Source organism: Vulpes vulpes, chromosome 9 (genome assembly GCF_048418805.1).
Source record: "Vulpes vulpes isolate BD-2025 chromosome 9, VulVul3, whole genome shotgun sequence".
Classification (NCBI taxonomy): Eukaryota; Metazoa; Chordata; class Mammalia; order Carnivora; family Canidae; genus Vulpes; species Vulpes vulpes.
The window spans coordinates 6,873,908-6,888,687 of NC_132788.1; the positions used below are offsets into that span (position 1 = coordinate 6,873,908).

Consider the following 14,780-nt stretch of genomic DNA (forward strand, 5'->3'; position numbering starts at 1 on the left):
AAGAAGAACTGCTACCATTACAGTTAGGACCATACCGTTATGCCTGGAACAAAGGAGGCGTTCGATACCCATCCGCTGAATAACTGCAACGCTTCTCAATTAAACTTGTTTGTAACGCGTTCAGACCGAAGACGAGCCCCAGCACAAGGATCCAAGGCTGACAGAAGGCAGAGCAAGAAATGGCTCCCACAGTGAAAGTACCAGCGGAACCTAACTGGCCCCGGAGGAAAAGCGCAGTGCAGCAGGATGAGCGCCTGTGCCAGCTGGAGCGGCCGGGGCTGCCCACAGACCCGGCGTGCCCTCAGCCACCTGTGCAGCCACCTGCCTGGGGCAGCCGTGTTCTAACAGAGACGGCTCACCTGTGGCGAAAACCATAAGCAGTTCTCAACGGGAACCGCCATGGGAAAACAAAGGGCTCAACTTTCCTCCCGCAGAAAGGAAATGCGTCTTTCTTGCAGCGAATCTTCAGCCGTCGGGGGTTCTCCGGCGGGAGTTCGGTGGCCGGCGGGTGCGCGGCCAGGATAAGCCCCCCCCACCCCCCACTCCCGGCTTTCCCCAGGGACGCGCATCCCTGCCTCCCGGGGCACGGAAACGCGCGCGAGTCCCGGGCCGGCTGGGTGTCCCCGGGGACCGCAGGCGGGTCTGCGGAGCACCCGCGGGCAAGCACCCGGCCAGCCCTCGGCGGCGCGCGGAGCCCGGGGCTCGGGGAGCGTCCGTCTGCGGGGCGCAGCCGGCACCCCTGTCCCCGGAGCGCTCGCCCCGCGCCTCTAGGCCTGCGTCCTCCCGCTGCTCGCCGCGCAGCCCCCCCGCCGCGGGCGCCCCCGGCCCGGCGCCCCGCCCCGCCCGCCCGCCCGGCCCCGCGCGGCGCCCACCTGCGCCCCCCGCCCGGGTCCCGGCCGCCGCCCCGCCGGGAGGGCGCGCTCCCCCGGGGCGCGGGGCGGGGCGCCGGCCCGTTACCCCGCGGGGCGCGCTCCGCCCGGCCCCCGGCGCCCGGCGGGACCCCGGGCCGGGCTGGGCCGGGCCTGGGCGGCTCTCGGGCCGGGCCGCGGGCCTCACGGGGCTCCCGCGGCGTGAGGGGCGCGCGCCCGGGCCGCCGCCGCGCTCACCTTCTGCCGGATCTGGCCCGACGTGGACACCTTGCGGATGAGCTTCTGCGGGGAGCCGGGCTCCGCCTCGGGCTCGCTGTCGGACGACTCCTCGGGCGGCGGCGGCGGAGGAGGCTGCGGCGGACCCGGCGGAGGGGCGCCCGCCGCCGCCGCCATGCTGCCGGGCCAGCGCGCGCACAGCGGGCGGGGGCGGGGCCGGGGGCGGGGCCTGGAGGGCGGGGCCTGGGCGGGGGGCGGGGCCGGGGCGGGGCGCCGCGCCCCCTGCCGGCCGCGCGCGCAGCCGCAGACGGAGCCGCGCTCGGGCCCCTCCGCCTCCACCCCCCGAGGGTGGAAGCGGGGGGGAGGGGGTGGTCTTAGCGTCTGCTTATTTTCTTTTTTCTTTTTCTTATTTATTTTTTTGATTTTCTGTCTAGGACACAATTTGTGTGGTTTTTGTTTCTATGTTCACTTTTTTTTTTTTTTAGTCTTCCAGTTCAAGAATGTTAAGTGATGGGGCAGCCTGGCTGGCTCAGAGGTTCAGCGCCGCCTTCAGCCCGGGGCGTGATCCTGGAGTCCCAGGATCGAGTCCCACGTCGGGCTCCCTGCATGGAGCCTGCTTCCCCCTCTGCCTGTGTCTCTGCCTCTCTCTCTCTCTCTGTGTCTCTCATGAATGAATAAATAAAAAATCTTTAAAAAAAAAAAAAAAAAAGAATGTTAAGTGATCTCCAGGAGGCTTGGGACCCTGTCCGTCTGGCCCTGCATTGTGTCGCGTCTATAGCAGCGTCTGGTATTTAGTAGTTAGTTGCACCACAAGCAGCTGGGAGTGGATGGCTGCATGCGTGAATGCAAGAAAGAAAGAAGAAAGTACTGGCCTCTGGGGATGCCAGAATTCCATCTGAGAAGGGTTCCTAGAGAAAAGATCCCTGAGTTAGAAGGAACGGGCTAGCAGGAGTTACCACTGGGGGGGGGGGGGGGGGCGGGGTGAATTGTGTTCTAGGAGGAGGTACCAGATCGTGCAAAGGCCCAGAGGCCAGAAAGAACAAGTGGAGCAGGGAGTTGTGGCCTAAAGGGAGGAAAATAATGGGAAGAGCTGTGCCCGGGGATGGGCAGGTCAGATAGGGCTTTGTAAACCTGATAAAGGGGTTAGTCCTGAGTGCAACAGGAAGCCCTTGAGGGATTTTAACCCTGGGTGGGGCTGAGTCACAAAGCTGGGGCCTGTGATCTAGGCTTTGAAGTAATCAGGGCAAGTGGCTGCCCTGGGTCATTGGGAGGGGCTGCAGAGATAGAGAAGTGGACTCAAGATGGGAGGGATTTGTAGGTGGAGGCGGGAGGTACAGGTAACTGGAATGAGGCCCAGGGTGCTGGCCAGGACTGTGGGATGGCAGATGGGTAGGTGGGACCCTTCACCGGAGGGCACAAGAGAGTGCACTTGTTTGTTTTGCTGCCATACAGCTGAGAAGGGCACCTCCTTAGAAGGTTGCATGACTTCCCCTTGCCCTTTCAGAAGGCTGCTGCTAGAGACTTAGTGGCCCCTGGCCTGCCTGCCGGTCAGCATGTTTTGGTGCCCCCACCACGCTGGGTGATACTTTCCAAAGGCAAAACAAGTGAACCCTCCCCGAGGGGACACAGAATAGCATCTAGTGCGGGGACATGGCCAGGGGAATGGACTCACTGCCAGGACACAGCGTGTCAGGGCCTAATGCAGGAACACTCTGACAGCCCCAGAGCCCCTGGGACATTGCCCAGTGCTATAGCCACTAGGCACATGGGGCTTCTTTCGTTTTAATTCCAATTAATTAAAAATAAATTTTCAGTTCCTCACACCAGCCACATTTCAGGTGCACAATAGCCATGTGTGGCTTAGCAATTACTACAGGAGACAGGACAGATACAGCACATTTCCATCATCACAGTAAGTTCTGCAATGCACGAAGGTAGTGACGGTTCTCAAGCCGACCACCTGGCACGCACACCAAACACTTGACCAGTGATTCTAATCCTCACACCAGCCCCACAGAGAAAGCTCACTGGGCTCACTCTGGAGATAAAGACTGCAGCCTGGTTCCGATATGTCTCCCAAGGAGGGGAAAAGAGACAGAGTTCGGACCGGGACCATGTGACTCCACCGTTCTTGATGCTTCTAGGCTAGCTCTCCCAGGAAGCTGGCCCTGGAGTAGCTTGTAGGAAGCAAGAGCAGAGGAGGGCCTGTTATGGGCTGAACTGTGCCCCGACCTGTACATGCGCCCCTCCTCCCACCCCAACATTCACACGTTGAAGTCCTAACAAACCCTCAGATGTTATTCCTAACATCTTAATGTGACTGTGTTTGAAGGTGGGGCCTTTAGAGAAGTAATCAAGTTAAAAGGAGGCCATGAGGATGGGCCTTCCTCCCGTATGACTGGTGTCCTGATAAGAGGTAGGAAATTGGTCACACACAGGCTCAGAGGGAAAACCACGTGAAGATATATACAGAGATGCCATCTCCAAGCCAAGGAGAGAGACCTCAGCATCAAAGGACTGCCAACCTTGATTCAGACTTCAGGCCTCCAGATCTGTGAGCAACATTTCTGTTGAAACCCACCCCCCACGCCCCACCCCAGTCTGTGGTCCTTTGTTATGACAGCCAGAGCTCACTAATGTGGTGTCCTGCATCCCTGCGGAGGTTGGTCATATTGCATCAATTAATTACAAATGGTGTGATATGTAAGTGCGAGATGTAGGGGAACTAAGTTAATTCTGTCAAGGATGTTGGGAGGCTCTACAGAGGAGGGGTGACTCCAAACCTGGAGATTTGAGTAGAAAGGTAAGAGGATGGAGAAATTTTCCAGGAAAACACAACAAGGCAAGAGGCTCCGGGGCAAGTTTGTTGTTGAGCCAAGGGCGAGGGGAGAAGGCCTGAGCACCTCCTGTGCTGCGCTCAGGAGCAAGGAGGGCTGCACCCCTCTGGCACAGGGGCCATGAAGGGTGTTTGTTTGTTTAAGATTTTATTTATTTATTCATGAGAGACACAAAGAGAGAGGCAGAGACATGGGCAGAGGGAGAAGCAGGCTCCCTGCGGGGAACCCAATACAGGACTGGATCCCAGGACCCTGGGATCACGCTCTGAGCCGAAGGCAGACACTCAAACACTGAACCACCCAGGCGTTGAAGGGCAGAGAATGATCAGAGGGAAAAAAAGACTAGAAATGGGCAGGGCATTACAAAGTAATTCACCAATCCAGTCAATGCTTGATTTGGGGCAGAACCAAGGCAGTGGTCACGGCAGTTAGAGAGAGGAGGTGACCAGTGGGAGACTCAGCAGAGGTGGGAAGAAAAGGGACCAGCTGCTCCTGTTGGGAGATTAAGGAACAGGATAAATCTGGGTGCCTCTGGGGAATACGGGTTTCAAGAAGGATGCCGCCCCAGTGACCACAAGTAGACCTAAAGGAGATGGAGATGAACTTGGTTTTGAACAAACTGAGTTTAAGGTGCTTGAGGGAGCTGTCGGCTACACCCAACCGAAGCTCAGGGGACGTCCGGGCTCTAGAATCCCTCGTTTTAGAGGCAAAAAGCCACAAACATGAACGTGAGTTGAGAGGCAGCAGCTGCGGCTGGAAAGGAGCATATAGCAATTATGAAAAAGAACTATAAATTGTCCCGGCCAAGAGGAGCCCAAGGAGATGTGATAACTAAATGTCATGGGGGATCCTGGAACATAAAAAGGACATTAGGTAAAAACTAAGGAACTCTGAATAAAGAATGGGCTTCAGGGGCACCTGGGTAGCTCAGCAGGTTAAGCGTCTGCCTTCGGCTTAGGTCATGATCCCGGGGTCCTGGGATAGAGCCCCACATTGCTCTCCCTGCTCAGTGGGGAGCCTGCTTCTCCCTCTCCTGCTCCCTCTCCCCCTGCTATCTCTCTCTCAAATAAATCAAATATTTTTTAAAAATAAAGAATGGGGGACACCTGGGTGGCTCAGCGGTTGAGCATCCGCCTTTGGCTCAGGGCCTGATCCCGGATTCCCAGGATTGAGTCCCACATCGGGCTCATTGCATGAAGCCTGCTTCTCTTCCCTCTGCCTGTGTCGCTGCCTCTCTTTCGGTGTCTTTCATGAATAAATAAATAAAATCTTTTTAAAAAGTAAAGAATGGGCTTTAGTTTAATAATAACATGCCAGTATGGATTCATTATATGCGGTGCATGTGCCATCCTAGTTAGTGTACGACGTTCCTAACAAGAGAAGCCGGGTGTGGGGGGAGTTCACTGTCCTAACGGTGCAGCTTTCCTGTAGATCTCAAAGTACTTGAAAATAAAAAGTGCATTTTTAAAAAGAGCATTAGGCTCATTAAGACTCGTTATGTTCCTCAATCAGAGCAACACAACTCTAGCACATTTTCTCTGATGAGCGCAGAAGCCTTTGTGTCGCGGTGTGCCCGCAGCGCTGTTCCCTTGGCGATCTCCCCCGAAGCCGCTTGCCTGTGAGAGCACATTCCCTCTTTACAGAATGAGTCACGCTGTGAATCATCTCTAACAATGTGCGCCTCCCCGTTCACCCCACCTTCAGGGCACATCAAGGTGGCAGTAATAACACACTTCACATCCAACCTAATCCTTCTCCATTTGTCAATGTAAAAGTGCACGCACCTCCTGTCAAAAAACAAAACAAAACAAAAAGCCACTTCACATTAGAATGCACGCTGCACTTCAAAAAACATGGCAATGATCTTCTTTTACCCTGAACCAGGGTTATGATTGACATTTGGAGCAGGACGTTTCTTCACTGCGTTTGACATATGATTTCCCTGGCTCCCATGCGTCGTGACAACCCCAAACCACCCCCACACATCTCCAACCAAGCCAAGGGTGGGGGGGACCCATGTGCCGCATCCCCCCAGGGATTAGTGAGGTTAACCCACGGAGACAGTGGTCTTACACTGGGACCTGCGTCGGGAGCTATGGGAAGTGTTACAGGGAGAGGAAAACAGACTCTCTGGAAGGAAGTTAACTAGCAACGCACGTGATAAAACTGTAGTTCACTAAATACACACAAGAGTGCAACTGGAAAAATGAGAAGCAGATGGGTGGACTGTACCAGTGTCAACGTCCCGGTTGTGATAGCATGCCACAGTTTTGCAAGATGTTGTTAGCCTTGGGGAAAATACAGGATCTCTTTGTACTGTCTCTTACAACTGCATGTGAATCTACAATTATCTCCTTAATGTCGATTTTAAAAAAGAACTTAAGGGCAGCCATTGCTGAATCAGGAGAGCTGACCCTCCCTCTCTGAGCCTCCCAAAGTCTCAGCATCAGACAGCGGGCAGAGGGGCTGAGTAACAGACTCAGGGAAACCAGAGTCCCAAGTCTTGCTTCTGACTCTCACCAGCTGTGTGGCCTTGGGTAAGGTGCATCACGTCTCTGAACTGTGCTTTCCTCATCTAACAAGTGGGAATGATGGGGCCCCCTTAACAAGCATGGTTGGAATGAGGAGATGCAAAGTGTTTTAGCACAAGGCAGGTGCTCGATGAGTAGCAGGGATTCCGGCTCTCCGGCCCTTTGCTGGCTTGCAGAGCTCTGTCCCACGTTCCCAGCCTCCACTCTCTCTACGTAGCTCTCTCAATTCCGTTGTGCCCTGTTTCTTCCGATGCACCTACCTGGGAAACCCTGGGCCACACATCAAACCTGCACGTGAACGTCCTGCCTCCTGACAACATGCCAGCGGACACTGGAGCAAGCGCAGGCCCAGCCCAGGCGAGGCTCTGCATCCATCCCATTCGGAGCAGCTGGCTGCTGGCTTCCTGCTCCACCCCCACACCCTCCCCAGGGTGGCCAGCTGCAGGCTATATTCTAGCCAGCACCTGGAAGTCTGTGAGTTGGGCTATTTGGTACCAAAATAACCTAGAGGGCGAGGGCCTTTCGGGTCTCTGGTGTGCTGGATTGGCCTTCCAGCTCTAACCCACACAGTGCCAAAGGTCAGGCCTGCTAATATCCACATTGACTTAGGATGTCCTGGGGTCAAGCAATGCAGGAACTGTCGGGCTGGTCCTCTCACCAGGCACTGCCCGGCGGACTCCCGGGTGCCCAGCTTGCCTAGGATCTCCGGCGGGAGCCAACCACGGCTGGCCTGTGAGCTTGGGCGGAAACAGAGGAAGGGCTCAGATCCCCAGAGCAGCAGGCCGCCCCTGATCCTTCCTGAGTATCCTCAGAGGGGGCGTGGGCTGGAGGGTGCTGTTCCTTGGAATCGGAGAAAACACGAAGGAGAAATTGTGTCTGACCCTGCAAACCCACAGGCCAAAGGCCCAGTCTTCTGCCTTTTGTATTATTATGATGATGATGATTTTATGATTAATCCATCTCTAGAAATGAATCCTCATCCCTGTCAATATCAGGATACCTAAAACTCAACACCTGAGTCCACACCTTGCTTTGTGTATGTGGGATCCTGTCCAAGGTTCCCAAGTGGAGCCTCCAGACTGGATCCCAGTCCTCAGGACACAAGCCAGCCTGTCCTGCTGAACAACCCCAGATGTGGGAGCCTTTGTGTGCATGGAGCCCATGCTAAAGTCCTGCCCTCTGCCACGGCTCCTGGTCCTGGGGACCTGACCCCACCCATGTGTCCCCTCCCATTCACCCTCCTACCTTCTGTGAGGGCGCTGACCTGTGCAGAACTCTGCAAACCCCTTTGATCCTACTCCCCTGAAGCATAGACCAGAGCCTACACTTCCCCCAGCCCCTCCCTGGCCCTTGGCAGCAGCCCCCCAGAGTGGTGTGTGCCCCGAGCCAGGAAGGGGACTCAAGGACAGAGCCCTGGCACCTCCTCCATCATCCCATCTCCACATCAACTCCACCTCCCTCCCAGACACAGAGCAGCCTTTCCCCTCCCCCAGCCTCCATGAAGACACTCTAACAAGCCCCCTCCTCCAGGACAAAGGGTCCCTAGGGCTGGGGCTGCCATCACTGGCCACAGGGCCTTGATCTACCTGACCAAAGCTGGGTGGGCCAGATTCTCCTGCCCAGGACCTGCACACTGGAACCAGAGCCCCAGAGACTGAGGGCGCCATTCTGTGACAATATCTGCCTGGAGGGCAGGACCCTGAGGCCCTGGGCAGCCCGGGGAGCTTCTGATTCCTGTGCACCTGGTGTGGGTACTCAGATTCTTCCTTTAATCCCGTTCCCTGAACCCCTCCAAGGCCCTCCCAGTGCATTTCCTGTTTCCCCTTAAACTAGCCAAATCTGACTCTGTTGCTTGCTCTCAAGAGAGACTTAACCAACCAACAGGGACTCAAACAGGGACTTGGACCGAACGTCAAATTAGTGATGAAGAGTGTTTTGGCCACACTTGTCCTTTGCCTGTTTATCTCAGGAGGCTCTTGGGGGGCGGGGGCATGGAGCTTGGCCAGGTCACTTGAAACACTGCTCCCCCCTGCCCCCATATGTTTCCAGGGAAGCAGTTTATCCCCAGGACTCCTGGAGAAAGTACCAGGCTCCACCGGGTGAGCACACCAAACCTGGGACGTGTTCTTGCCTCAGTGAGCCAGCGCTTCCTTTCTAGATCCTTCCCTCCCCCACCTGAGACACAAAGACCCGGAGGGCTGCACCTCCCAGGAGTCAGTGACATCACTCAGCCGCAGCAACAAGCCAGCCGGAATCAGATCACAGCCGAACAGACAAACTTTATTTCTATGAAGAAGACTCACACTTTGGTATTTAGCCTAACTAAAGGGCTAACTGTAGCGTTTGGCTCATGCTGCGTGAACTACTGTTTCCCAGCGTCCAGGTCGACCGAACTCTTCACTCATCCACGGCCTCCCGGTCTTTCTTCCCCTCCTCAGCATCTCCTAAGTCTTTCAGATTTTGGCGAGCAAACTCCTCAAAAACCAAATTTTCATCCTGAAAACTAAAAGAGAACAAGGAACATTTCGATCACGGCACGCTCTTTGAAGCTTGCAGTGAAATCTCAAGCAAAGCAAGATCCTTGGTCTTCCTTTTGCCACAGAGGGACCGATCAGGATTCTCCTACATGATGGAGCACGGACCAAGCCGCTCTCCTCACAGCTTCCCATGTAAAGTCTCTTTAACAAACACAAGGGAGAGAAAATGAAGGAACCCACAGAGCAGACACACATACCGGCATAACCGAGGGTGCATGTGTGTGCACGTGCAAGCCGAAGTACTGGGAGCACAGGAAAACCAGAGCCTGGGGCGGTGTCCAGAGCATGCGGTGTGTACAAAAAGACCCCAGAGGGGGTTTGTGTGTGCGGAGGAAGTCATAGGACACAGGGAAGCTCGGGGCAGGGGCTCACCTTTCCTTTGCCGTAGCTGTAAGCGTGAAATAAAGAGAAAGAATTATCAGCATAAATTCATTTTTTTTTCTTTTTAGAGAGTGAAAGAGAATACTCACGTGAGCAGGGGGAGGGGCAGGAGGAAAGGGAGAGAGAGAAAGAGAGAGAATCTCAAGCTGACTTCCTGCTGAGCACAGAGCCCAAAGTGGGGCTCCAACTCAGGACCCTGAGATCATGACCTGAGCCGAAATCAGGAGTCAGAGGCTGAACTGACTGAGCCACCCAGGCGCCCCTATCAGCATAAATTCTGCATAATAGCTGCACCTTGAAAATTTCTCCCTTATTTTGGTGGCTTTATAGTTGGAGGGAAAAGAAGCCTAGATACATGCATTTCACAACAACCACGTGTCACCCCTGCCCTTTGCCTTTGCCAGCTGCCAGAGCCTCTCTCCCTGCACATCTGAACCATGGCCTCCGTGTCAGAGTGCCTTGCCTTCACCTCCTTAACCAGGAGAAGCCCCACCCTCACCTCTGGGATGCTTTCTTTTTTCAAAGCATTTCTCCCTTTGTGTCCTTTGGACTCCGTGGAGAGAGCACAGTCCTGGTGCTGTTACAACCCACCCTCCGGGCCCATCTGACACCTGCACGTCGGCTTGTCTGGCTCACAAAGGGTGAGTTCTGGGACCCGACGTCTAACCAGCCCCACCGGTGGTTGGGGTGTGCGCGCTGGAGCTTGGGAACCACTCCCGGGCCCCTCAGGGTCTGGTTTCTCTGCGAACACATTGATCACTTTGTGGTTGGGTTATATTTTCAGATGTGTTTTGCAGTCCCTGATTAACTGCTGTTCATTTGAACGGTTCTTTGTTGTTCGTGTGCTCGTTTAGTTTTCTGTCCGCCTGGTAAAGTACAGTAACCCTCAGTGGAGAGCCCGCAGGAGCTAGGTGATCAACGCCAGAGGACTTTTCGGGAGCACCACAGTGGAGCCACTGCTCTTGTCTCTCAGGCCCTGGGAGGGAAGTGTCTATGTGGGCTGCTAACCACAGGAGACGGAGGGAGGCCCCTGGGCAGGAACCGTCCTGGGCCCCCACGTGCTAGCATAATTATACTAACTGAGACCATCAGCCTGAAAGAGAATCACATCAACACCTGCCTTCCATTGTGGATGCTCTTGCAGGGATAATGAAAACTTGATGGCATTTCCTTCGTCCCTAGTAGGTATAAATTGCTCGGTCCCTGGTCCTGGCAGAGCTTCTAAGCCACAACTTAATGCTTGTTCTGCTTTGTCTACCTGTGTAGACTCAGAACCGGCAACGAGGCATGTAAGACGTGAGCACTCCTGTGGATGGAAGTCCTGCAACTCGAAGCTCTAGAAGTCAGAATTTTGAGGCCACGGGGTGATCTGTCCTTTCTCCCTGAAATCTCACAGTACAAAAGATCGTTGTTTACTCTTGACACGGTGGTATGTTCAATGTAAGGGCCATAATGACTGGAACATGAAAATGTCATCATACCCAGAAAAGGAAGAGCCCCACTTCCCCTCCAAGTGAAGTCGAAAAGTCTGTTCACAGCTCCAGAAAACAATCTGGCATAAACGATGGCATCCCCTCAGGTCATAGTTTTAAAATATTCTTTTAAAATGTCCTTGAAAGGGACCAGAATGCCTTTCAATCTCACATAGTTTAAAAAAAAAAAAAGTATCTGAATGGTACCAGCAGATATGAATTTAAGAAAATGTGGCCAGACTACTTTTTCCCCAAAGTACATGGACTATTTGAATCCAAAATATTTGGAAAAATACTTTGAGACAAACTATTTTCGAGACAAACCCAAAATGAATAGGGGGGATCATTCTAGTGTTTAAAGGTTATTTCATAATCAAGATACAAAAAGCTATAAAGTATAAGAAAAATAAATCTTGCTTATTTATACCACCTTAAAAATAATAATAATCTCTACGCCCAATGTGGGGCTGAAGTTCAGTCTTGAGATTAAGTCACATGCTCTTCCAACTGAACCAGCCAGGTGCCCCATTTTAGCACTTTTACTAGAAATATTCTTTGATACTATAACTATGGGGGGTTCTCATTCACACAAGTCCAATTTCCTTTCCTGTCAACAAAGCCACTTTAACGTGAACACAATGAATTTTCCCCCAGAATTTCTGGGATTGCACTATATTACTTTGCTGCTCCATTTACTTTCTTTAAAAGAGCCATATGGCTGGGTGCCTGGGTGGCTCAGTCAGTGGAGTATATGACTCTTCATTTCAGCTCTGGTCCTGGTCTCGAGGTCATGAGATTAAGCCTCACATGGGGCTCCTCGCTCAGCACAGAGTCTGCTTGTCCACCTCCCTCTGCTCTTCCCTCTGCTCTCACTCTCTCTCCCAAATAAATAAAAACGAATCTTTAAAAACACATATTTAAGGGGTGCCTGGGTGGCTCAGTCAGTTAAGCATCTGCTTTCAGCTCAGGTCATGATCCCAGGGTCCTGGAATCAAGCCCTGCATTGAGTTCCCTGCTCAGCAAGAGGTCTGCTTCTCCCTCTCCCTCTGCTCATGCTTTCACATTCTCTCTCAAATAAATAAAATCTTCAAAAAAATACATATTTAAAAAAGCCATATCGAGATCTAATTCATATACCACACTACTTACCTACTGACATACACAGTCCAGTGGTTCACTCTTTATTTACAGAGTCATACAACCTTCGCTTCATTTACTTCAGACATCCATACAAGAGCCAATGGATTTGCAATTCAAAGGAGCCAAGGAACCCGACCTGACACTTCTTTTTTTTTTTTTAATTTTTTAAAAGATTTTATTTATTAATGAGACAGAGAGAGAGAGAGAGAGAGAGAGAGAGAGGCAGAGACACAGGCAGAAGGAGAAGCAGGGAGCCCGACATGGGACTCGATTCCAGGTCTCCAGGATCAGGCCCTGGGCTGAAGGCGGCCCTAAACCACTGAGCCACCTGGGCTGCCCATGACCTGACACTTCTTTCTAGTATTTTCTGTACTCTCATCACAATCATCACTGTCAAAAAATACTCATCTTCTGAATGCCTGTTAATGATTCCAAATGAAAGGCAAAAGCCTCAGCCTCTCAAATATATATTTCACTTAAATCCTCTTTAAATTTCAATCCAGTTCAACACCAAGAGCTTCTGCTTCTAAGTCATCCCCGATAAGACTAAACAAGAAAGTCCATGTTCAAGGTTGGGGATGCTCTGTCCCCAACATGCTAAATGAGTGGACAAGCCATGGCTCATGGCAGAGGAGATGAGCATGCCTCTGGGGGCTGGTCCAGGGTAGCATTTGAGGATGACAAGCAATCACCTGGTGGTGTCCAGACCCAGGGCCGTGCTCAGGGACCACTAGCAATGAATAAGAAATCTGCATGGAGGAAATGACTAGAGAAAGCTGAGACAATGCGCGACTGACCTGGGTCCTCAGGCTGGGGGTGCATGAGGCGGAAAGGCACCTCAGTTGCCACTTCACTGGGAAAAAAAAAAAAAAAGAATGCACATGGGTGAAAACACATACAAGATTGTATAAAGCACACAGAGAAGGGCTGTGGCTGCAGAGACTCAACGCTGCAAGAGGATTCAGCGAGATTCAAAACAAAACAAACCAGAAATCAGGAAGCGGTCAAGGAGGAATTTTAAATGTATTCCCTGGAATGTGGTCCAGAAACTTCACTTTGGCATGGCAGAGGCAGCTAGGTTTGGTAGGTTCCCCTTCTCCTGGTTATTAGGTCCAGAGACATGCTATTGTGGGTCAAGGAGGGGTGAAATCCTGGAGAGAGGATAGTTTCAGAGAAAAAAAAAAAAACTTGCAAAAATGTACACGACTTTTTATATGTGAACTCTATGTTAACAGTCACATGGTCGCTTGCTAGGGAGCAGAAGAGGAATGAGCAGCACCCGCCAAATTCCAGAAGCAGAAGGGCGTCAGGGTGCCTTGCAATTTCTAGAAAAAGAAGGAAGGGAAGGAGTCGGGAAGGAGAACAGAAGGCAAATCTGGAAGAAGGAAGAATGAAAAGAAGTTGTAAAAAAGCAAGGGTCTCTCCTCACTTCACCCAGGACCCACCGCCTCCTACACGGTTACAGCTTTAGTCAAACCCCAGTGCAGGTGGGGCCTGGCTTCCATGTGAGGGAAGGAGATGGTAAGAGGCAGAGTGAAGGAGTATGTGAGGTCAGGGCCTGCCTCAAACACTAATTTGGGCCTGCCGCTTTGGGCATGATTTGAGAAACGTAGCTGTTACCATTCATAGTAGCCCAAACATCCACCAGTGGATGAATGGAGGACCCAAATGTGGTCACTCTGTGTACCATGGAGTATTCCTCAGCCATAAAAAGGAATGAAAAACTGACACATGCTATAACACAGATGAACCTGGAAAACACGACACTCAGGGGAAAAAGCTGGTTACCCAAGGACACATCCTGTGATTCCCTTTATGAAATATCCAGAATAGCCAAATCTGTAGAGATAGAAAGATTAATGGTGGCCAGGGACTAGGAAAAGGGGAGAATGGCAGAGACCATTTAATAGGTATAGGGCTTCCTTTTGGGGTGGTAAAAACACAAAGGAACCAGACAGTGGTGATCGTTACGCAACATTTTAAATGTCTCCTTGATGCCACTACATTGTACATTTTTAAATGGTTCAGAAAGTGAGCTTCATGTTAGACACAGACACAAAGGCCGCTGCCTGGAGCATGCCAGTTTTCTGAGTGTGCGTGTGTCCTCCCCAGGGGAGGCTCAGCTTTGGTCTCAAAGAAACATCCCCAGCCTCACACAACATTTGCATGATGCATCCAGAAGGCAGTGGGCATCGTTGCATAACATCTCTGAGCTACTATTTTGAACACCGGATTGGTTCCCTGTGAGACCTTGGGAATCAAGCAGAGAAGGAAGGTGACAAGACTTACCTGGAGGTGAGCTCTCCCAGAAAGCTAGGAAACAAAAGCAAACAGTGCTGGTGACCGTCCCAATAGTTACACGACCCTATTTCCCATTATTCAGAGGTGGACATGTCCCAACCATGCTCTGCACTCACAGCTCACGGGATCTTTGCATCCCATCTCATTCAACTGGACTATTCCTCTCCATTTGTGATTTCATCTCTTTCTCAAGTGGATTAGCTAAAAGGAGGAATCACTTAGGTCTGAGCCCTGATGTTCAAGAATGAACAATAAAGGTCACTGTGGAATACCTGCTATTCACTTACCTTGACCCCTACCGTCCTAGATCCTCTCAGAGAAACTCAAAGGTAATCTATGCACTTTGGAAAACCCTACAACTACAAACACTATGGTAACACAATTTGTAAAATCTACCCATGCTCTACTTTGTTGTCCCAACCAAAACTGGGGGAGCTCTTGATTGTGCGTGGCTCACGGAATATGTGTGTGGACTTGCCTTTGATGGCTCATCGAA

General features: G+C 52.1%; 2 protein-coding genes across 7 annotated transcripts in view; both read right to left on the minus strand.

Annotated features, from left to right (window-relative positions):
- The window catches only part of DGKD (diacylglycerol kinase delta), a 108,937-nt gene extending 107,646 nt beyond the window's left edge, over positions 1-1,291 (minus strand). For 2 of the 5 annotated variants that reach the window (XM_072719137.1, XM_072719135.1), the window contains exon 1: positions 1,107-1,288. In XM_072719137.1, the coding sequence (XP_072575238.1) occupies positions 1,107-1,262 (156 nt within the window). In that variant the 5' untranslated portion in view covers positions 1,263-1,288. Of the gene's footprint in view, positions 1-35; positions 249-359; positions 502-1,106 lie in introns of those variants that run through there. The other 3 variants (XM_072719134.1, XM_026006227.2, XM_072719136.1) reach the window with 3 other exon arrangements.
- Positions 1,292-8,742: 7,451 nt separating this feature from the next.
- SAG (S-antigen visual arrestin) overlaps positions 8,743-14,780 on the minus strand; it is a 29,854-nt gene continuing 23,816 nt past the window's right edge. Inside the window, exons 12-15 of one of the 2 annotated variants that reach the window (XM_072719138.1) lie at positions 14,273-14,296; positions 12,781-12,836; positions 9,363-9,378; positions 8,743-8,956 (exon numbers count right to left, since the gene is read on the minus strand). In XM_072719138.1, the coding sequence (XP_072575239.1) occupies positions 8,851-8,956; positions 9,363-9,378; positions 12,781-12,836; positions 14,273-14,296 (202 nt within the window). In that variant the 3' untranslated portion in view covers positions 8,743-8,850. The remainder of the gene's footprint in view (positions 8,957-9,362; positions 9,379-12,780; positions 12,837-14,272; positions 14,297-14,780) is intronic. The other variant, XR_011994118.1, reaches the window with a different exon arrangement.